The 23,824-nt window shown below is 44.3% G+C and overlaps 1 protein-coding gene across 2 annotated transcripts in view; it reads right to left on the bottom strand.

Annotated features, from left to right (window-relative positions):
• Positions 1 to 23,824, bottom strand: part of FRMD4B (FERM domain containing 4B) — a 326,444-nt gene that overhangs the window by 51,487 nt on the left and 251,133 nt on the right. For both annotated transcript variants that reach the window (XM_063941063.1, XM_063941062.1), the window contains 4 exons: positions 22,167 to 22,250; positions 21,839 to 21,904; positions 20,715 to 20,772; positions 16,676 to 16,762 (listed from right to left, as the gene is read on the bottom strand). In XM_063941063.1, coding sequence (XP_063797133.1) covers positions 16,676 to 16,762; positions 20,715 to 20,772; positions 21,839 to 21,904; positions 22,167 to 22,250 — 295 coding nt within the window. The remainder of the gene's footprint in view (positions 1 to 16,675; positions 16,763 to 20,714; positions 20,773 to 21,838; positions 21,905 to 22,166; positions 22,251 to 23,824) is intronic.

Below are 23,824 nucleotides of genomic sequence, written 5' to 3'. Positions count from 1 at the left end.
ACATGCATTAGGACGACATGGTCATTAGGTCAACATGGTCACTAGGTCGAAATGTCAAAGGTTGACACATGAAAAGGTTGCCGTGAGTTTTTCACAATTTTTACATTGCTTGAACTTTTTCATACTTTACGATCCACGTGGACTACGATTGGGAATTGTAACCTGTGCAGAGCGCAGCGGTAGCGGAGCGATGCACCTTGCCTCAAGCCCATGCGAAGGGCATGGTGCACTAATTGGGGTTCCCAGTCACTTTTACGAAGAAAACAACACCCCAACAAAAAAACAAAACAAACAACAACCCATGTCGACACTTTTGCATGTTGACCTAATGACCGTGTCGACCTAGTCACTGTCAACCAATAGTGGTTGACCTAATGACTGTCGACCCAACGATCCACACCCCTCCCTAGTGTAGGAGTGCAATGTAACCATTGAGGCGCACACAAAAGGCATTTTGCTGTGTGTATGAAGTGCACTTACTAACCAACATCTAGGGCAGAGATTCTCAAATGCGGTCCTCAAGGCACCCTAACAGTCCGGGATTTAAGTATATCCGTGGCTCAGCACAGATGGTAATACAAATTGACCGAGATGCTAATTAAGCCACCAGTGGCCAAGCATCTTAAAACCTGGACCGTTGGGTTGCCTTGAGGACCACGTTTGAGAACCTCTGATCTAGTGTATCTAGGTGCCATACAAATTAAAGCATAATATTGCCAACATGGTGGCACAGTGGCTAGCATCACTGCCTAACAGAGCTGGGGCTTGGGCTTGATTCTCACTATGATGCAGTCTGTGTGGAGTTTGTATGGGCTTCCTTCCTTTACCCAAAGAAATACTGGTATATTAATAGGCTTCTGATTAAATTACACTGTGTTATAGGGAATAAAGACTGTAAGCTCTTGGGTGCAGGGACTTATATCAACGGCCGCATATTCTCTGTATACATATGTTTGTGCGATATGAAAAATGTTTAATAAATAAATGAATACAAAAAAAAAAAACAACAGTTAAGATAGGACTTGCATATCATAACGTCACCTGATCAGACACCTTTGCGAAAATTCGGGACCTTTGTGCACTGTATTAGACCATTAATACAGTGCACGCTGTGTCGGCGTGTTAATGTCATTGAGGAGTCTGACTGCTGAAGCCTTAAAGGAGCAGATAATCCTGAGAATGTTATAAAACAGTCTTGTTATCTTTCTTTCAGGATCCCAACTGGTGGGAAGCAAACAGTAGGAGGCCCAGCCGGCCAGCTGTTCCTCGCAGCGTTACCTTACTTAGCACAGCATGTTGCGCTCAATCACCTCTGCAAACAGCCCCAGAGAAAAAGGGAGGATAGGCAGAGATTATGCTAATCTATTTACATGCTACAGAGAGTCTCGGAGTAGGCTGATCATCCAAAATCTACACGATCTTCTTTTGGTGGGTTCTAAGCAACGGTCCACACTAAAAAAACAGATGTGTGTTGATGTGACACGGATAATGCTGCTGGAAATGACGATTATTATTCAGGCATTTTTACATAATGAAATAATATCTTTCTTTACGTGAACTGAAACAGAGGTGTGTGCTGGGCACCCTGATACTTATGTCAGCGTCATGTCTGCTGATGCTGCAATGTCTATATACCAAGTACTTGCCCTATGTTGTCTTGTACTGTAAGTCAGTTTTCTTGTTCTCATTTGTTTATGTACTTTGTTAGGCGCTGCAGGCACCAAATAAAGAAAGCATAATAACATATACAGATAAAAAAACTGTAAGGGTTCTATCTATACATAATAAATTGGGGAAATGTACTTCTAGGGACTATTTATGAACTATACTTGGGGGGGGGGGGGGGGAGGACAGACAGATTTTTTTGTCTGTTCATTCCGGCAAAAACTACTGGCTGAATTTGGATGGCGGTTTCACTATTGTATAGCTTAGTGACCTAGAAAGAAACTGAGGTTTGTATGATCTCGATGTGACATCAGGGAGAGGAGCAATAAAGGAAAAAACACACGCTTGACACTCGGCGCACTGAAAGTTGATGTTCCGATCATGTTTCTGCGGTACTTGACTCCGCCCTCGTTATGCAACGGAACCCGATTTAGAGTGACTGCTCTGCAGAGGAAGCTAATTGAGGCAGAGATTCTAACGGGATGTGGTGCAAGTGAGACTGTGTTTATACCACGTATGCCCCTTTTCCCCAACAATTTTCCTTTTCAATCAGGAATACATACTGTTTACCGTCGTATAGGATGCCGGCTGTCAATATCCTAACAGTGGCATCCCGCCAGCCAGAATGCCGGCAGTGGGGCGAGCGCAAAGAGTCTATTCCCACCTTGGATGTCGTGGATTTCGGCATCGGCATCCTGGACACCAGGACCCCGACAGCTGCAAAGTTAACTGCAACCCTTCAATCCAAGTGCCTAAAGTTTCCTGTAGCGTCTGCTTCACTATGATGATCAGCTAGTCGCAGGGGCAAACGCTCAGGGCTGCAGGCATAGATCTCAGGACCAGCTGCTTCTCCCATGGGCAGCTTAACATGGCTAGCTCACAATTTAGTAGCCCCAAGCACCTTTTTGTATTACTCCCTGCAGGAAAAACTGCACATATTGTTACAAATAAATTTTGTGATCACTGTGTACAATATAAAATATGCATCACAATATTAGATGGCACTACTGTCTTTGGAAAATTAGTTCAGCTGAGCAATAACAGACATCCACGTGAGCGAAGCCGTGGGCAACCACTAGTAATAATAAAAATAATCTGTTAAACCACTAACAGGTTTATTTAGGTTGGTGATACTGCAACTTGTGAAAACTGTGACACGATTAGCAAAGTTCAAAGGAGAACAACGTTTTTTCAATATATAATATTTTTATGGGGTCAATTAGATGTAAATTGCTGTCATAATGCCATGAAAACACCAACAGCACCAAACCCCCCCCCCCCCCCCCCCCCTCCATGCGGCCCGACTTTGCTCCCAACTTGTGGATTTTTGTCCATGCAGACCTATGGGGCTGCGAACAAAAATCTGCAACTCTGGCGGTGTCGTAACTTGCTTGCAGGCACGACTATGTTGCTCCTAACCGAATTGACCCCTAAGCATCTTTAATTGACCGTGATCGCTATAAGTGACAAAAACTTGCTTTGCAGGGTGGAATACTTTACACCAAAAAGCTACATAACACACAAACTACCATAGAACCATAAATACAAGCTGCAAAAACATCTAGCAGCGTTAAGAACTTCATATGTAAAAGTCCTTGGACCTTATCAGAAACGAAGATATTAAGGGGACTATTTACTAAAGGCCCATATAGACGGGCCGATGCAGGAGAGATGTGTGCTGAGCGAACCGCTCAGCACACATCTCTCCCGCCGCTCAGCACACATCTCTCCCGCCGCTCAGCACAGCGCGATCTGTGCTGAGCATGCGGGGGGAGATGGGGGGGGCGCTCATTTCACCCAGCGTGTGAAGTGAGCGACCCGCTAGATTGGCCTGCATGCAGGCCAATCTAGCAGCAGCGATAGCGATGCGCGGGGTTGCGCTTCGCTATCGCTGTAGGGGGTATACACGGAGCGATAATGCTGAAATTCTAAACAATCTAGTCAGATTGCTTAGAATATCGCTCCGTGAGTACCCCCCTTAAGCCTATGAAGGAGATAAAGTTGCTGGAGATAAAGTACCAGCTCGCTGCCTAGGTGTCACCAGGGGCGGATTGGGAACAAAAAGCGGCCCTGGAAAAAAATTTGTACTAGTGGCCCCACTTAGGCAGCACCAGAGGTGTAAGGTCTAGCCATGGGCCATGGCAGCAGCACCCTCACCCCAAGACTTTCCAGATAGTGGGGATGTCCAGTATCAAGGGGAAGTTAAAATGAAATAAAATATTCTGAGCACATTATATGATACACCTTCAGAATGTAGGAAACTATATCATTCTTTAGAAAGATATATTTTCTTGCTTATTACTCCAACCGTATCCCAATCACTATTCACTCAATCTTATATGTCAGCCAAGCAGGCAGACAGAGCATACACTAGATCATCTGCAATCACAGGCTAAGTGGCAAAGTCATTTTCATATATGCAAATTTATTCTGCATCTTATTCATTATGTCTATAAAAAGGACCACGTGTCCTCAAACAAAACAGGCCCCATGGGTGCGCCGGCCCACCGGGAATCTTCCCTGTAAGCCCTATCCGATCCACCTCTGGGTGTCACCCTCGACTCTGAACTGTCCTTTGTTACACACATTCAATCTGTCTCTAAATCATGTTACATGCACCTAGAAAACATATCCAAAATACGCCCTTATCTTACACAAGACACCGCAAAAACTCTAATCCATGCACTCATCATCTCCCGCATTGATTATTGTAATAGTCTCCTTACTGGTCTTCCCAAACATAGGCTCTCGCCACTACAATCCATTTTAAATGCAGCTGCGAGGCTAATCTTCCTCGCTAGACGTTAATCATCTGCAGATCCGCTCTGTCAGTCCCTCCATTGGTTACCGGTATTCTACCGTGTTGAATATAAAATACTTTTACTGACATACAAGGCTGTTTACCAAACTGCACCAACATACATCTCTTCACTCATCTCAAAATATATCCCTAAATATCTCCCTACCAGATCTCTCCACTCTGCACAAGATCTGCGTCTCTCATCCAGATGTATTAGCTGTTCCCACTCAAAATTAGAGGACTTTATCCGGGCTTCACCTACTCTGTGGAATGCCCTCCCACGCACAATAAGACTCTCCTCTAGTCTCCAAACCTTTAAAAGTTCCCGGAAACCTCACCTCTTCAGACAAGCCTACCAAATTCCAGATCCACCCACATAACCTTCAATGCTTCCCTATCTAATTACGGTACATCTTCTCTGTACAGTCCACATAACCTCACATTTTGTCCTCCAACATTGCTGGGTGATCATATAATACAACCCATTAAGAACCCAGCAATCTGGCGGACCATTATGCAACTGGTAGCATCTATCCTTGTGTATCAATGCCTATTTCCCTATAGATTGTGAGCTTGCGAGCAGGGCCTTCTTACCTCTATGTCTGTCTGTCTTTGCCCAGTTTTGTTCTAGAACTGTTGTTCTAATTGTAAAGCGCAACGGAATATGCTGTGCTATATAGGAAACTGCTAATAAATAATAAATAAATAAGTACCAGCCAATAGGCTCAAAACTCATTTTTGAAACACAGCATGTGACATGGCAGTTAGGAGCCGATTGGCTGGTACTTTACCTCCAGCAACTTTATCTCCATCCAAGGCTTGGTAAATAGACCCCCTAAGGCCCATATTTATCAAGCCTTGGAGAATTGTACAGTGATAAAGTACCAACCAACTGTCATTTTTCAAACACGGCCTGTGATATGGCAATTAAGAGATGATTGGCTGGTGCGTTATCTCCGTTCACTTCTTCTCTTTCCAAGGATTAGTAAATAGTCCCCTATGTCACTGGACACAGTTAAATTTAAAATATAAACGACCAACCCAATTAGCATGTTACAGGTTGTGTTTGAAAAATGACAGTGAGGATCTGATTGGTTGGTACTTTATCACCATGCAATTTATTCCTCTCCAAGGCGTGATAAATCTGGGCTTTAGATAGATAAAATAAATTTGTTCACAAGGAGGCATTTCTTTTCCTACCAAAAATCTACAGATCATTCTGAGTTGATCGCTAGCTGCTTTCATTCACTGCGTAGCGACCAGGTAAAAAATCGGCACTTCTGCGCATGCGTATGCGGCGCAATGCGCACGTGCTTCGTACTATTACAACGAACGATGTCGTTTCACACAAGGTCTAGCTAAGCTTTTCAGTCGCACTACTGGCCGCAGAGTGATTGACATGAAGTGGGCGTTTCTGGGTGTCAACTGACCGTTTTCAGGGAGTGTTCGGAAAAACGCAGGTGTGCCAGGAAAAACGCAGGCGTGGCTGGCCGAACGCAGGGCGTGTTTGTGACGTCAAAACAGGAACTGAATAGTCTGAAGTGATCGCAAGCGCTGAGTAGGTTTGAAGCTACTCTGAAACTGCACAAAATTATTTTGTAGCCGCTCTGCGATCCTTTCGTTCGCACTTCTGCTAAGCTAAAATACACTTCCAGTGGGCGGCGGCATAGCGTTTGCACGGCTGCTAAAAACTGCTAGCGAGCGATCAACTTGGAATAACCACCTATAGCCAGCCCTTTTTAACCAGAAAATAGTGGATAACTCAGACTTGTCTGAAAGCAAATATACTGTAAAACCTCAAGGTTAGGAAATGTTTACTTATAGCTTTAAAAGTTCTAAGCTCCTCTTTTTTGCAAAAGCATCTTACACGCTAGATTTACTGGTCCTGTAAGTACTAGTATGTACAACACAAACACACACGAGGTAGGAATGACCGTGCCTGTTTCTACATTTGTGTCACATGACAGAAGCTGCGACAGGGTCATTAAATAGAAATTTGTTCAGGCAATTAGGAACCTGGTAGTTTAAGCTGCCATATTACCTTAGACGGGACCGTGAGAAAGTCACGAAACAAATAAGGTGGCAGCTTTGCCCATTGACATTCTCCTCCTCCTGTTGCCGCCGCCCTTCTAAATCCAGCAGAAGGACAGGGGAGTGTCGCCGTGGATATTTATAGAAGAGGTGGAAGAAATCAGACATACTTAATAAGTTTCAGGGCTGAATAAAAGGCCTACCACGCAAGTCCACCCCACATTCTTCACTTATCACAACACAAACATCAGCGTGTAAAAGGTCCTTGTAAGGATGGAAATGAAACTCTATAAACTTCATACAAACATCAGCCAGTTTTGCATCGTAAGTGTGTTTTATAAATGGTATAATCAGTCTAGCTCTGACTCTGTCAAAACACAATTCAACTACACCCAACAGGAGGTTCCTAACTGAAACAGGTCACAGGAAATAAGACCCTAGTGCTGTCCCAGAGTCTAGTGCGTATGCGCAGAACTTAAAAAAAATGGCCGCTGCACGTTTTCCCGGTGGTTTCTGCAGCGCTGCTGTCATCGACGCGGGACTTCGGAGGGTATGTACTACAAAACTGGGTACTGGGTGCAGCGTGTAGGCACCCCCCACTCCCTCCTCTGCCATGGCGCCTGTACAAAATGCCCCACATGCACCCCCCTTGTTATGCCACTGGTGTGACGGTGACCTTTGATTCCAGTGACGGGATGACACACCTCTCACAAAAAAACTTTTAGAGATTAGGGGGGCTGGCTTTGCAGATGACAAAGTATGGAAATGTCCATCAGAGGGGAGGCATTCAGATATAGAACACAGGTGTAAGGTGGGAAATGAAGACGAGTTTAGTGCTAAAAGCATCAGACCTTTGTGTTAGGTTAAATAGAAAACAGGAAAAATGACAAATCTTTTTAATAGGAAACACTGTAAAAGGAAGTAAAAAAATAAAAAAATAAAAAATTGACTTTGGGAAATATTAGCAAACTAAGAAGAAGAATTACGATAAAGTAGTATTTCTGGTTTAGCAGAAAGAGGCCAAGTAAAAAAACAAACATAGAACAAACAAAACAAAAAGGAAAGTAAAACACACATTTTGTTCTAGATCAATTATTAGACTGATAAAGGGAAAGCCTTGTATTTATTTTATTTATTTATTACCAGTTATTTATATAGGGCACACATATTCCGCAGCGCTTTACAGAGAATATTTGCCCATTCACATCGGTAGAGGGAGACAGGAGTATAGAAGATCATCTAAATAAGTATAAATGGGCGCTGGTTACGCATTTTACTGAACCAATCAGACACTATATATAGCAGCAGCCTCAAAGGAGTAGGAGAGAGCAGGTGCATTAACACATCATAAGACGAGGACTAGCAAGAGACTGGAACTACAGACCAGTGAGCCTTACATCGGTAGTGGGGGGATTCATGGAAATGATTCTGAGAGAATGGTACCAAGCAGTAAAGGCCCGTACACACTGGTCGATATATCGGCCGTTCTCTTGAACGGACGATATATCGCGGGACCGTCGGCCAGTGTGTACGGCCGATACGTCTGTGAACTCCGTCGTTCACAGACGTATCGCGTCGGCCGCGCAGCACAGCCGACGGCCAATATATCTACCGATATATTGGCGCGTCGCTGTGTGTGTACGGGGCGGTCGGCCGACCTCCCGTACACATGCTGCGGCAGCCGGCGGTGATTGACAGCTGAACTGGGCGGGCGTGTGTACACGCCCGCCCAGTTCATGACGTCAGTCCCCGACGGATCAGGCAGTGTGTATGCTCAACACACTGCCCGATCCGTCCATAGATATATCTGCAGATCAATTAATCTGCAGATATATCTATTAGTGTGTACCCACCTTAAGGGTCTACTGGAGAGAGATCATGTCAAACAAATCAAATGAATTGGGTTAAGGTGGAGGAGCTATTGACAAACAAATAACTGAGGTTGTATTCCAAGAATTCTGTGTGGATACAATGCTGGTTGAAGGACATTAAATGGGATGTATTCAGACACAGAGGTTACCAGCGGAGAACCCCAAGGATCTAATCGGTCCTGTTTAATGGTGACAGTTAGTGAATGGAAAGTGAGGCTTTTGGCACATTGAACAGATATGTATCAGGGTAGTAGAACCACCACGTGGGGTGACCTTTATATGAGGCCATTACTGCAGCTGCTAAGACAGTGGCCACCGTTTCCCCACTAGGATTCAGCCAGACATGAAGATAAATAAGCCAGCTGGGAGCAGTGAAATACATAATGAAAGCAATACCCGGAGTACTTGGTTATTTTACAACTTGGTTCAAATAAAGAATATATGAGATTAGAAAACATGTAAAATTTTGCAACGTTTATAAACCTTCCTCACTTTGCTTGCACCAGTTTACAAGTACTGAAGTCACTGTATAGTCCTGTATATGTGACATTCATCCTTCGTCATAGCTGGAAAGTGAGCGACTAGACCAATCAAAAGCTGCAAACATAGACGCTATGACTTCTGATTGGTCCTCATGCTTACACCCCTGTCCAGCAGCCGTTATAAACTTGGTGGACAAAAATGTCCTCACTTTTTATATGGTAACGTAGATTTAACATTTAACTATTACCCTCTGTAATCTCCACCTGTTGAAAAATACTTCAAATACAAAATAAATGACTCATAGTATAGTAATTGCTTATGTTTTATGAGCCAAAACACCATATCCTATAATAAGTGATGCCATTTTATTGTAGGCTACAATGTAGACATTCCACAAGACAATTATGGCTAAATTTATATCAACATGGGTAAGCGTGGCACTCCGGAATTGTAGGGTAGATCCGGAATGATTGTGTGGCGGCAATCACATTTTCTATCTATAAAACGGAACGGCATATCTGTGCTACTATAAAATAATGACGACATTTGCAAGCAATGACCTACCATACTTTTCCATGGGTTTGAGGGTTCGGTATGTGTGATCGGTGGACAGGATGCCGGCTGTCACAATACCGATGCCGGCATTCCGATGTTTAAAATCCCTACAGTGGTGAGGTAAGTATGCTATCCCTTCTCCCCTACCGCTCCCTTCCTGCAACCCAACTCTAACCCTCCCCCACAGTGCCTAAACCTAACCTCCCCCCAGTGATGCCTAACCCTAACCCTCCCCTCCCCGTAGCCTAACCCTAACCTCCCCCCCTCTCCCCCCGGGTTTGACATGAGTCATTTTAGCTAAATTTATCAATATTTGGAAAAGCAGTCTTCTGCATGAGCTAGATAGATCAGCCAACTCATACATAGATAATAGAAAAATAAGACAAGAAAAAATTAAAGCGAGACATGTACTTAAGTGGGAGTCAAGTAAAGGTCTAAACATATTTAAACAACAGCTCCACAAAAATCCAAAAATATAGTTTTAATGAAATTGTATTAGACACAATAAGGAACGCATAAATTAATTTTTGACAAGGTCCCAGTTAGTCTAACAGAGCCACCCTGAACTGCGCTCTTCTCCTTCAACTTGGCCCGAGGGCACCGGTAGCTGGGCCGATTATGTCCTGCTAGGAAAAGTAGGGTGAGGTGCCGCATGGGACCTTTAGAGCAAGAGGGGACCATGGCAGATTTTATGTTTGAAGTTTGGAAACGGAATAAAAATGTGTTCTTTATCTCATCGAACGCCACACAACACTCTTATATTTAGGTATACTTGTACATCAACATCTTCCTTCTTTTTTTTTTTTTAACAATCCTTTGAATGGGGCCCAGATGAATAAATGCCTTCCAGGTTACCAGTTTACCAACAATGATGGTGCATCAAGAACCCTTATCCAAAAACATTTTGTACAATCACTCAAGGTAGACCCAAGACCCTTTGGATACAGACCCAGTCGTGATGTCCCCTATATGAGGACTCCTATTTTTATGCCCCTGTTCCAATTGCCTATACTAGGATATTGGTAAGAGTTTATGATATAGCTAGACAGATGTGCCTGTTCTGAAGAGCTTACAATCTATGTAATGTAGATCATCAGAAGATGTGTACTCACAAATGAACCATCTGTTCATTATCTATATCTGTGGAATAGGAATAATCAACTATTGTAATCCAAGCCTACTTTGGCGGTAGGGCATACTTTACCCTTCAAAGTTTGTTATCACAACTAGAGCGAGGATTGTGGATTCATTACACATCTGGGAAGATGCCCCTGTCCGGACTATCATAACAAAATGAATATGTCAAATCAGAAATCCTTAGATGTCATCATAGATTTGTATATGCCCCCGTGCAACTTTTACTACAGCACTGCTTTACAGCCTGTGCTTTTCAGTCAATTCTCTATATAATAAGAATTTACTTACCGATAATTCTATTTCTCGGAGTCCGTAGTGGATGCTGGGGTTCCTGAAAGGACCATGGGGAATAGCGGCTCCGCAGGAGACAGGGCACAAAAAGTAAAGCTTTTCCAGATCAGGTGGTGTGCACTGGCTCCTCCCCCTATGACCCTCCTCCAGACTCCAGTTAGGTACTGTGCCCGGACGAGCGTACACAATAAGGGAGGATTTTGAATCCCGGGTAAGACTCATACCAGCCACACCAATCACACCGTACAACTTGTGATCTAAACCCAGTTAACAGTATGATAACAGAAGAGCCTCTGAAAGATGGCTCCCTAAACAATAACCCGAATTAGTTAACAATAACTATGTACAAGTATTGCAGATAATCCGCACTTGGGATGGGCGCCCAGCATCCACTACGGACTCCGAGAAATAGAATTATCGGTAAGTAAATTCTTATTTTCTCTATCGTCCTAGTGGATGCTGGGGTTCCTGAAAGGACCATGGGGATTATACCAAAGCTCCCAAACGGGCGGGAGAGTGCGGATGACTCTGCAGCACCGAATGAGAGAACTCCAGGTCCTCCTTTGCCAGGGTATCAAATTTGTAGAATTTTACAAACGTGTTCTCCCCTGACCACGTAGCTGCTCGGCAGAGTTGTAATGCCGAGACCCCTCGGGCAGCCGCCCAAGATGAGCCCACCTTCCTTGTGGAATGGGCCTTAACAGATTTAGGCTGTGGCAGGCCTGCCACAGAATGTGCAAGTTGAATTGTGTTACAAATCCAACGAGCAATCGACTGCTTAGAAGCAGGCGCACCCAACTTGTTGGGTGCATACAGTATAAACAGCGAGTCAGATTTTCTGACTCCAGCCGTCCTTGAAATGTATATTTTTAAAGCTCTGACAACGTCCAACAACTTGGAGTCCTCCAAGTCGCTTGTAGCCGCAGGCACTACAATAGGCTGGTTCAGGTGAAACGCTGATACCACCTTAGGGAGAAAATGCGGACGCGTCCGCAGCTCTGCCCTATCCGAATGGAAAATTAAATAAGGGCTTTTATAAGATAAAGCCGCCAGTTCAGATACTCTCCTGGCGGACGCCAGAGCCAGTAACATAGTCACTTTCCATGTGAGATATTTCAAATCCACATTTTTTAGTGGTTCAAACCAATGGGATTTGAGGAAATCTAAAACTACATTTAGATCCCACGGTGCCACCGGAGGCACCACAGGAGGCTGTATATGCAGTACTCCTTTGACAAAAGTCTGGACCTCAGGAACTGAGGCCAATTCTTTTTGGAAGAATATTGACAGGGCCGAAATTTGAACCTTAATAGATCCCAATTTGAGACCCATAGACAATCCTGATTGCAGGAAATGTAGGAAACGACCCAGTTGAAATTCCTCCGTCGGAGCACTCCGATCCTCGCACCACGCAACATATTTCCGCCAAATGCGGTGATAATGCTTCGCGGTGACTTCCTTTCTTGCCTTAATCAAGGTAGGAATGACTTCTTCTGGAATGCCTTTTCCTTTTAGGATCTGGCGTTCAACCGCCATGCCGTCAAACGCAGCCGCGGTAAGTCTTGGAATAGACACGGTCCCTGCTGAAGCAGGTCCTGTCTTAGAGGTAGAGGCCACGGATCGTCCGTGACCATCTCTTGAAGTTCCGGGTACCAAGACCTTCTTGGCCAATCCGGAGCCACTAGTATCGTTCTTACTCCGCTTTGCCGTATGATTCTCAATACCTTTGGTATGAGAGGCAGAGGAGGAAACACATACACCGACTGGTACACCCAAGGTGTTACCAGCGCGTCCACAGCTATTGCCTGCGGATCTCTTGACCTGGCGCAATACCTGTCCAGTTTTTTGTTGAGGCGAGACGCCATCATGTCCACCATTGGTCTTTCCCAACGGTTTATTAGCATGTGGAAAACTTCTGGATGAAGTCCCCACTCTCCCGGGTGAAGATCGTGTCTGCTGAGGAAGTCTGCTTCCCAGTTGTCCACTCCCGGGATGAACACTGCTGACAGTGCTATCACGTGATTCTCCGCCCAGCGAAGGATCCTGGCAGCTTCTGCCATTGCACTCCTGCTTCTTGTGCCGCCCTGTCTGTTTACATGGGCGACTGCCGTGATGTTGTCCGACTGGATCAACACCGGTCTTCCTTGAAGCAGAGGTTCCGCCTGGCTTAGAGCATTGTAGATTGCTCTTAGTTCCAGAATGTTTATGTGAAGAGACTTTTCCAGGCTCGACCACACTCCCTGGAAGTTTCTTCCTTGTGTGACTGCTCCCCAGCCTCTCAGGCTGGCGTCCGTGGTCACCAGGATCCAATCCTGTATGCCGAATCTGCGGCCCTCCAATAGATGAGCCCTCTGCAACCACCACAGAAGAGATACCCTTGTCCTTGGAGACAGGGTTATCCGCAGGTGCATCTGAAGATGCGTGCATTGATGTACAGACACCTTTCCTGGTTTTAGGAGATTCCTGACCAGGTCGGATAACTCCTTGGCTTTTTCCTCGGGAAGAAAAACCTTTTTCTGAACCGTGTCCAGAATCATCCCTAGGAACAGCAGACGAGTTGTCGGCATTAATTTGGATTTTGGAATATTCAGAATCCATCCGTGCTGCTTTAGCACCTCTTGAGATATTGCTAATCCCATCTCTAGCTGTTCTCTGGACCTTGCCCTTATTAGGAGATCGTCCAAGTATGGGATAATTAATACGCCTTTTCTTCGAAGAAGAATCATCATCTCGGCCATTACCTTTGTAAAGACCCGAGGTGCCGTGGACAAACCAAACGGCAGCGTCTGAAACTGATAGTGACAGTTTTGTACAACGAACCTGAGGTACCCCTGGTGTGAGGGGTAAATTGGAACGTGGAGATACGCATCCTTGATGTCCAAGGATACCATAAAGTCCCCTTCTTCCAGGTTCGCTATCACTGCTCTGAGTGACTCCATCTTGAACTTGAACTTCTTTATGTACAGGTTCAAGGACTTCAGATTTAGAATAGGCCTTACCGAGCCATCCGGCTTCGGTACCACAAATAGAGTGGAATAATACCCCTTCCCTTGTTGTAGAAGAGGTACCTTGACTATCACCTGCTGAGAGTACAGCTTGTGAATGGCTTCCAAAACCGTCTCCGTTTCGGAAGGGGACGTTGGTAAAGCAGACTTCAGGAAACGGCGAGGTGGATCTGTCTCTAATTCCAACCTGTACCCCTGAGATATTATCTGCAGGATCCAGGGATCTACCTGCGAGTGAGCCCACTGCGCGCTGTAATTTTCGAGACGACCTCCCACCGTCCCCGAGTCCGCTTGAGAAGCCCCAGCGTCATGCTGAGGCTTTTGTAGAAGCCGGGGAGGGCTTCTGTTCCTGGGAAGGAGCTGCCTGTTGCTGTTTCTTCCCTCGACCTCTGCCTCGTGGCAGATATGAATAGCCCTTTGCTCTCTTATTTTTAAAGGAACGAAAGGGCTGCGGTTGAAAAGTCGGTGCCTTTTTCTGTTGGGGAGTGACTTGAGGTAGAAAGGTGGATTTCCCGGCTGTAGCCGTGGCCACCAAATCTGATAGACCGACTCCAAATAACTCCTCCCCTTTATACGGCAAAACTTCCATATGCCGTTTTGAATCCGCATCGCCTGTCCACTGTCGCGTCCATAAAGCTCTTCTGGCCGAAATGGACATAGCACTTACCCGTGATGCCAGTGTGCAGATATCCCTCTGTGCATCACGCATATAAAGAAATGCATCCTTTATTTGTTCTAACGACAGTAAAATATTGTCCCTGTCCAGGGTATCAATATTTTCAATCAGGGACTCTGACCAAACTACCCCAGCACTGCACATCCAGGCAGTCGCTATAGCTGGTCGTAGTATAACACCTGCATGTGTGTATATACTTTTTTGGATATTTTCCATCCTCCTATCTGATGGATCTTTAAGTGCGGCCGTCTCAGGAGAAGGTAACGCCACTTGTTTTGATAAGCGTGTTAGCGCCTTGTCCACCCTAGGAGGTGTTTCCCAGCGCTCCCTAACCTCTGGCGGGAAAGGGTATAATGCCAATAATTTCTTTGAAATTATCAGCTTTTTATCAGGGGCAACCCACGCTTCATCACACACGTCATTTAATTCTTCTGATTCAGGAAAAACTATAGGTAGTTTTTTCACACCCCACATAATACCCTGTTTAGTGGTACCTGTAGTATCCGCTAAATGTAACGCCTCCTTCATTGCCAAAATCATATAACGTGTGGCCCTACTGGAAAATACGGTTGATTCGTCACCACTGGAATCAGTGCCTGTGTCTGGGTCTGTGTCGACCGACTGAGGCAAAGGGCGTTTTACAGCCCCTGACGGTGTTTGAGGCGCCTGGACAGGCACTAATTGATTGTCCGGCCGCCTCATGTCGTCAAACGACTGCTTTAGCGTGTTGACACTATCCCGTAATTCCATAAATAAAGGCATCCATTCTGGTGTCGACCCCCTAGGAGGTGACATCCCCATATTTGGCAATTGCTCCGCCTCCACACCAATATCGTCCTCATACATGTCGACACACACGTACCGACACACAGCAGACACACAGGGAATGCTCTAAACAAAGACAGGACCCACTAGCCCTTTGGGGAGACAGAGGGAGAGTCTGCCAGCACACACCAAAAAGCGCTATATATGACAGGGATAGCCTTATAATAAGTGCTCCCTTATAGCTGCTTTATATATATCAAGATATTGCCATTAAATTTGCCCCCCCTCTCTGTTTTACCCTGTTTCTGTAGTGCAGTGCAGGGGAGAGACCTGGGAGCCGTCCTGACCAGCGGAGCTGTGAGAGGAAATGGCGCCGTGTGCTGAGGAGATAGGCCCCGCCCCTTTTTCGGCGGGCTCGTCTCCCGCTATTTTGTGAATACAGGCAGGGGTTAAATATCTCCATATAGCCTCTGGGGGCTATATGTGAGGTATTTTTAGCCTTTATATAGGTTTACATTTGCCTCCCAGGGCGCCCCCCCCCAGCGCCCTGCACCCTCAGTGACTGCGTGTGAAGTGTGCTGAGAGGAAAATGGCGCACAGCTGCAGTGCTGTGCGCTACCTTTAGAAGACTGCAGGAGTCTTCAGCCGCCGATTCTGGACCTCTTCTTACTTCAGCATCTGCAAGGGGGCCGGCGGCGCGGCTCCGGTGACCATCCAGGCTGTACCTGTGATCGTCCCTCTGGAGCTGATGTCCAGTAGCCAAGAAGCCAATCCATCCTGCACGCAGGTGAGTTCACTTCTTCTCCCCTCTGTCCCTCGTTGCAGTGATCCTGTTGCCAGCAGGAATCACTGTAAAATAAAAAACCTAAGCTAAACTTTCTCTAAGCAGCTCTTTATGAGAGCCACCTAGAATTGCACCCTTCTCGGCCGGGCACAAAAATCTAACTGGAGTCTGGAGGAGGGTCATAGGGGGAGGAGCCAGTGCACACCACCTGATCTGGAAAAGCTTTACTTTTTGTGCCCTGTCTCCTGCGGAGCCGCTATTCCCCATGGTCCTTTCAGGAACCCCAGCATCCACTAGGACGATAGAGAAAAATATTTGCAGGATAGAATACAGCTTTTCTGTTCCCTCAGTACTGGATACAATTGTGACCAGAAACCAGGTTTTGCTGTATCTAAGGGAAACAAAACGATTGGCTATGCCTGATGATACATAGTACACAGCCAAGAGCACAGAGGGAAGTCAGAAAGATTAAGCGATTTAGTAAAATGTTGCAGGAAGAATCCCCAAGCCAATATAAAGGTGGAAACATAAACTTGAACATTGGCTGAGTATTTGTGAAATGTTGCATAACTGCTCACACAGTATATTTAATAATAAGCATTAAAAACATACCTTTCTGGGTTTAATCTTGTCTTGTATGTCGTACTGTCCAATTCCTTTGAAGCTAATTCCCAGCCACCAGGGGATTCCCTGCTTGTCCTGACAGAAGAACAGACACTAGTTAGTAACACACTAGAAATTCCTGGCTTGTTTGGAGAGCTGGCAGGACCTATGTGTACCTTGCACTGAATCATCAGCACAGAGGTCTGAACACATTCATCACTAACTACACATACAGGGTGATTTTCCTTAGGATAAGATTTTAAAATGATGGTCAAGTTTTCTAAGAAGTCCTTTCAGAAACTTTGGTACAGAAAGATGATTACAAATTAAAATGTTTGTTATCACAAAGAAGAGCCACCGGTATCAGCCTATTATAATTAATTATATGTTGTCTACAAGTAAAAACAATGCAAAACTGTGACTATTTAATTATCCAGAAACACATAAATTAAGACAGTGAAATAGTACTTCCATATGCAATGATGATGTTTTTGTCATTGCCTTTTTTTTGTATTTGAGGTCACGCTTCTTTAAATAAAAACAGGATTAAAAAATACACAGTTAAATAGATTTATATTTAAGGGTTCTTGTTTCCCAGAAATCATATATACTGTTCTATAGAACGTCCATATAAAACCACAGAACTCTAAATCGGTAAATGCTTTAAAATGCAAATCCCTGGTAGCTATGCAGGGCAGTACCAGGCGGCGGCCATTTTGTAGTCTCAAGCACGAGAATGAAGAACTCACATATTCACGAAGAAGCAGTGACATCCTTGCTAGATACCATTTCACTACATTTATTTATAATTGGCATTAAAGCACCATTCCTGGCTTGTCACTGATATGCTCCCTGCGAACTGCACCCCGTAACAATTGTTCCTAAAGCTCTTCCATTCGACAGCATGGCCTTCGCCTGCGATATCACCTGTCAGACCTGAATGTAGGTCCGATGGGCGAAGTCGCAGACGACTGCCGGGAGTGCGCATTGTGCGATATATTGTCTGGTTGTTTTTTTTCGGGCAAAAAATGACCCTTTTTTGCTCAAAAACACACAGGATCCACAAAAAGCCGCAGACCTATGTGTTTCCGCAGCCGTGATTGCGGAAAAAATGCTTACTTATCGGACATTTGGTTCGCCTGCCTGAGGCAGGTGAACAAAATCCCTGATAAGTGCCGGCATAGGCGGCTAATAGGGGTGGTATTCAGTATGCCGCCTGTTGGGATCCCAGCGCTCAGTATACCGACACCCAGCATACCGACACCCAGCATACCGACAACTGTTCTGCCTCTTGGGGGTCCAAGACCCTCCTGGAGGGAAAATAAATAGCGTAGCGCGCCACCGCGCCCGCAGCATGGCGAGCCCACAAGGGGCTCATTTGCGCTCGCCCCGCTGCCGGCGGTCGGGATCCCGCTCGCCGGCCACTCATACTACACCTGGCTAATAGGATAGCCCCGGGTGAGTCAATTAGCTGCAGTAATTTATCGCAGCTAACTGGAAACCGCATTTTAACTAATCAGCTTTTCTGCAGCACAAAGGGTTAATAGTTTCACAGAAAGCTGCAAAATTGATGCAAGAAAGTTTAAAACTAATAGTAGTGTTGTCTGCCTATCACTATCTGTTTTATAATTGGAATATTAAAACATGGTAATAGTTGCTTTTCTCTTGAACAATTTAACAAATGATAAACGGTCATTCCAATTTCACTTACAATCATACAATCCCAGAACACACAATTTGGGAGCGTACATACCATGCAGTCGTCCAAGGATTGTATCTAATAATTGCTCAAGTGCACACTATGCAATCATCATGTAGAGTACAACATGTCGTGTGGTCCTGAATACACACTACACAATATGCAGCACAACGAACATCGCATCGTCCTATCTGACATGCAGCACATACTGTATCCGATGGGACGATACGATGAACTGTGTGTAAACGGCAGATTGGATGTACACACTATACGATGGTTATGCAGATTGTTCGTGGGTCATATGATTGCACACTATAGGTACATACTGTCCGATATTTTTCATCAGGATGATTATTCACCTAGAGGAAAGTCCTGATATCTGTGCGAAACACTTTATTTTATTTTTGAAAAACCTGCCGTTTTTTTGAGATATCAGCCAATGGGAAAAATCGGTTTTACGCACACACTACCCGATTTTTACACCTGGATATATGGTCAGATTATTGAGAATGCACACACACTGATTGACATTGGGAGATCGTGGCCGAGATTTTCAGTCCTGCCCGATAGATCGCATAATTAAACGGTCGTGTTTGTGTAAAAGATTTGTACGAGTTATCATCGAAACGATCACTCATTTCATATACACTATACAATAAACCCAGTCGATATCTAGATTAGTGGCAATTCGGCCCAATAATTGTATAGTGTACTTAGCTTAAGACTTTTCACTGTAAAACAATAGTTGGGGTTAGATGTATCAAATCTTCAACAGAACTAGAGAAGTTGCCAATAGCAACCAATCGACTACTAACTGACTTACCCAGCTCAGTCTAAAAAATGAGTTTGAAGATGACTTGAGTTAGAAGAGTTAGAACTCTGGGCAACGTCTCCACTTTATCTCTCTAGAAGGTTTGATACATCTCCCCCCAGCTGACTGCTGTGCAATGACCCCAAGTCATGAAAACTTTGTTAACATCATTAGACAAACCTTTTTATAAAAGCAAAGAACGCCCCAAAAATATGCTGTTTTCATGACTGTGCCCAGTAAAGTACATTCCCAGCAATCCACATTGTAATAAGGTTATAACAGTTTTCAGAACTATTGTTCGAACATAAAACTTGTGCTTTTCCTAAGACATGGCTGATATATCTTAGAGGAAGCGTATTATCTGCCTCAATGATGTCAATTGTTAATGAAAAGGTAGTGGATAAGTGGAATAGCCTTCCATCAGAGGTGGTAGAGGCTACAGGAGGGTACTCACGGAGCGATAATCTAAGCAATCTGACTAGATTGCTTAGATTTTAAGCATGATCGCTCCGTGTGTACCCCAAATAGTGATGGTGCTAGATTGGCCAATCTAGCAGGTCGCTCATTTCACCCGCTAGGTGAAATGAGCGCCCCCCCCCCCCCCTCCCCCCCTCATCGCGCTGTGCTGAGTGGGGGGAGAGATGTGTGCTGAGCGGTTCGCTCAGCACACATCTCTCCCACATCTGCTCGTGAATATGGGCCTTTAGACTGTAGAGCAATTTAAACATGCTTGGGATAGGCATATGAATATCCTTACAAAGAATTAAGGTTCAAACAGGGTTGAGATTGCCTAAAGGATAAAAAAAAGGGGCAGACTAGATGGGCCAAGTGGTTCTTATCTGCCGTCAAATTCTATGTTTCTATGTTATTAGATGAATTCATCCAACCATATGGCTACCTCAGTAAAGTCACTGGTTGTTAGAGAATGGGTGGGCTGTACTCACATAAATATTGGTACAGTTCACAAATTGGCTTTGTTTAGGTGGTGGCTTCTCTTTAACCTAGAGTTGTGAGGTAAATACAACTCTACAGAGTATGTAAGACATTGTGAACCACATGTGGAAGAGATATGTCCTGACTCCAGGCCAGTAACAGGGAATGCAGGTCAATGCTCCGCTGTCCAAATAGTGCACAGAGGAAATGAAAGCAATATAAAAAAAACATCCAGGTCTTTCATATGGGAGCAGAATATCTTAATAAAAGATCAAAACCCTGGATGCGGCTGGTCTTTTTCTTTCTTCCTCTATCTATAAAGAGCTTTTGTAACCAAGTAATAAAGGAGGACATGTACTAAGCAGTGATAAAAGTGGAGAAGTGAGCCAGTGGAGAAGTTGCCCAAGGCAATCAATCAGCATTGATGTAACATTTCTAATTTGCATACTTTAAAAGTATACAGAGCAGCTGATTGGTTGCCATGGGCAACTTCTCCACTGGCTCCCTTCTCAACTTTTATCACTGCTTAGTACATGTCCCCCAAAGTCTCTGAACCAGAAAATACCACTTTCATAGATGTGATTATACTGTAGACCATTACTTACCTTTACTTTGTAGTAATGAACACCATATGTGGGCAGAGCTTCCACTATTTTCATGTACCTGCAGGAGGAAGAATGATATAATAAGTAAAGACTCACCAAATGCTGAACATAGTATGCCATGCATATGCAGCATTGGATGCTTCTGCTGTAAGCACAGTCGAGACAGCCATTTTGTAGGCTGGGGAACCACTGACATCTAAGGTATATTACTGCTGTTTGTAGAATACTGGTTCAGTCCACAAAATGGCCGCCGCCACTGTGTGTGTTAACCTCTGCTCCGCCCCCTCTCCTCATCACTACCCGTCCCCACCCCCTGCTGATCCGATCTGGCTGCTCTCTCCCGGAGAGAGCAGCTGAAAAGTCGGTAAGCATGCATACAGTGGAGACCGTGGTGATTACCAGAAAAGGGAGGTAAAAATAAGGCCCTGGGGATGCATACTTCAATGACATATAAAAAATATATTTCTCCAGCCCTAGAACCAGCCTGTGTATATATGTTATAAGTAACATTTACACTTTTAGAAATCAGTTATAGGGAGGGGGAGATGTATCAAGCCTTGGAGAGAGATAAATCAGATGCTATCATTTCTCAAGCACAGCGTGTAAAGCAGCAGTTAGACTTTGATTGGTTGGCCTTAATACGCCTCCCCTATAATTAGAGTTGCAACTCTGACAATTATATAAGAATCCTAGTGTATTATTACGCCTTCATAATGTAAAACCACTAATGGATATCACCAGTTTTCATAGGGTACTCTGAGCTGTTTAAGTGCAGTGTTCCCAGACCTTTTTGTAGTCTCAACCCACCCAGCCCCCTTCACCCGCACTCTAAAAAAAAAAAAACATGAATATAGATTACACAGATTGGACCTCTATTCATTAAGCAGTGAAAAGAGTGGAGAAAAAGACAGATGGAGAAGTTGCCCATGGCAACCAATCAGCTTTGAAGGAAGCCTTTATCAAGTACATTCTATAAAATGTAAGGGAGATGCTGATTGGTTGCCATGGGTAACTTCTCCACTGGTCTGTTTCTCCAGTGTCTTCACTGCTTCATGAATAGACCCTATTAGGACCAGCAGACAGGTGTTCACAGGAACATTATGTAATACAAATGCACTTCTTACCGGACTATAGCTTGTCCTCTTGTGACGCCTTTCAGTTTCCTACAGTGCTCGATAACACGATCTTCACTATAACAACAAAACAAAAGCACAGCATGAAAACTATCATCAAACACTAATGACTGAACCCCAAATATACTGTATCTATCAGCACAAGTGTCTGTCACTGCACGTCAGGGGGTGTAGTTCAGTAACAACAGGAAACCTATATATATGCCTGCTACATTACAACAGTCTGGAATAATAATAATAATAATAATAATAGTGATTTATATACCACTTTTCTCCAAATAGGAATCAAGCTGGATTTAAGTGCAGCTCGTAAACCTACCAATAGGTAAGGGAGGGGTGTTCTTGTAGGGTTCTGGTAGGGAGCGCTGGTAAAATCTTCAGATCTCTCCGTGCATTTTCATCACTATGGAAGAAATAAACCACAGCATTGTTTATTGTGCCTCTGTTAGCCGCTTGCTTATCACTGTGCCCTGTTTGTTCTTATACACCATGTGCTCATATTTCAAGGTAGGCTGTTCTCAGGTGACAGAGACGGGGGTGCAAGGAAGGGGGCACTAATAATCCAGGTAGGCGGTGCACAGGGATGAATGGCCCCCACCTGTATGCACAATATAACTGTGTATAGTTGTTGTTTTTTTTATGTGTCCATGCCCCCAACAATTGTGTCACGCCTCCCCTATCACCTGGACCTGCCGTTGCTTTCTACAGTCCTGGACAAAGATGCAATCACACTGGGTTATTTACACCTCTGGCTGATATGGCACTACAGGCTGTAAACTAACATAGCTTTGCAATTAATTGTGGGGGGAAAAACTGACAATTCCACCCTAACTGCTCCGAGCAATGCTCCCAGGAACACAGCAAAACTTTTTGGCCTTCAGCTTCCTTTACAACAACCTCCAAAGAGGCAACTGATAATCAAACCACTAGACATGTGGTGAATTTGACCATCAAAAGTGAGGCCAAGTCAGCCATATATACATTCTGTTGGAACTTGGGCCAAACAGCCGTACAGGGACGCAGTGAAGTCACATATGGGCCAGTATATACCAAGGGCTAACATTTGCTATCGTCTGATTAATTACAGTTGGCTTCGCTTTTGATCAAACATGATGGTCATCCGATTGGCTATACACGCTATGGTGTTGCTCTAATTTAAACATGATTAGTTGCATTCGCCGATGCCATCAGCAATATTGTTCATGTTTTGATATGAGAGAGATTATCAGCTGCTCAGTAAACCCTCCCCTAGAAGAAATAGATCCCATTCAAAGTAGTCGCAAGTGGCTGGGGCATGCCTGGGTGGAGATAGTCAATATAAAAAAACAGAGTTATCGTGATAGATATTAGATATTTGTCAAAATACTATGTAGAAGTATAAAATCAGTATACAGCATGAAAGCCGTGCTCCTTAAAATTTGCTAATTCCTCATCATTAAAGGGGAAAAGTACTAAAGGGGGACATGTACTAAGTAGTGATAAAAGTGGAGAAGTTGCCCATGCTGCTGTTTGCTTTTAAAATATAACTTCAATTATACTCCATGTTAATTGTGAGGGTTTATTTAAATAATTTTTATTATCAGTGTTCTTAGTGCTAAGAGTGTGCATCTGCATTTCTCTTCCCCAGCATAGTATTAGAAGCCTCAGCATGATAGCACCTCTTGATATCTTTAGTAATAGGATGTGCAATCCAGGTTCCCCCCTTTTTTTGCTTTTATAATATGCAAATTATAAATGTGACGTCAATGCTGATTGGTTGCCATGGGCAACTTCTTTACTGGCTCACTTCTCCACTTTTATCACTGCTTAGTACATCTCCCCCTAAGCCTTGGACAGTGATAAAGTGGAGAGAGAGATAAAGTACCAGCCAATCAGCTCCTAATTACCATGTTACAGGCTGTGTTTGAAAAATGACAGGAGCTGACTGGTTGGTACTTTATCTCTCTCCACAAGACTTAGCACATATGCCCCTAAAAG

This window comes from Pseudophryne corroboree, chromosome 9 (genome assembly GCF_028390025.1).
Source record: "Pseudophryne corroboree isolate aPseCor3 chromosome 9, aPseCor3.hap2, whole genome shotgun sequence".
Taxonomy (NCBI): Eukaryota; Metazoa; Chordata; class Amphibia; order Anura; family Myobatrachidae; genus Pseudophryne; species Pseudophryne corroboree.
The sequence above is the reverse complement of the archived record's forward strand: the minus strand, read 5'-3'. Positions and strand labels throughout refer to the sequence as shown.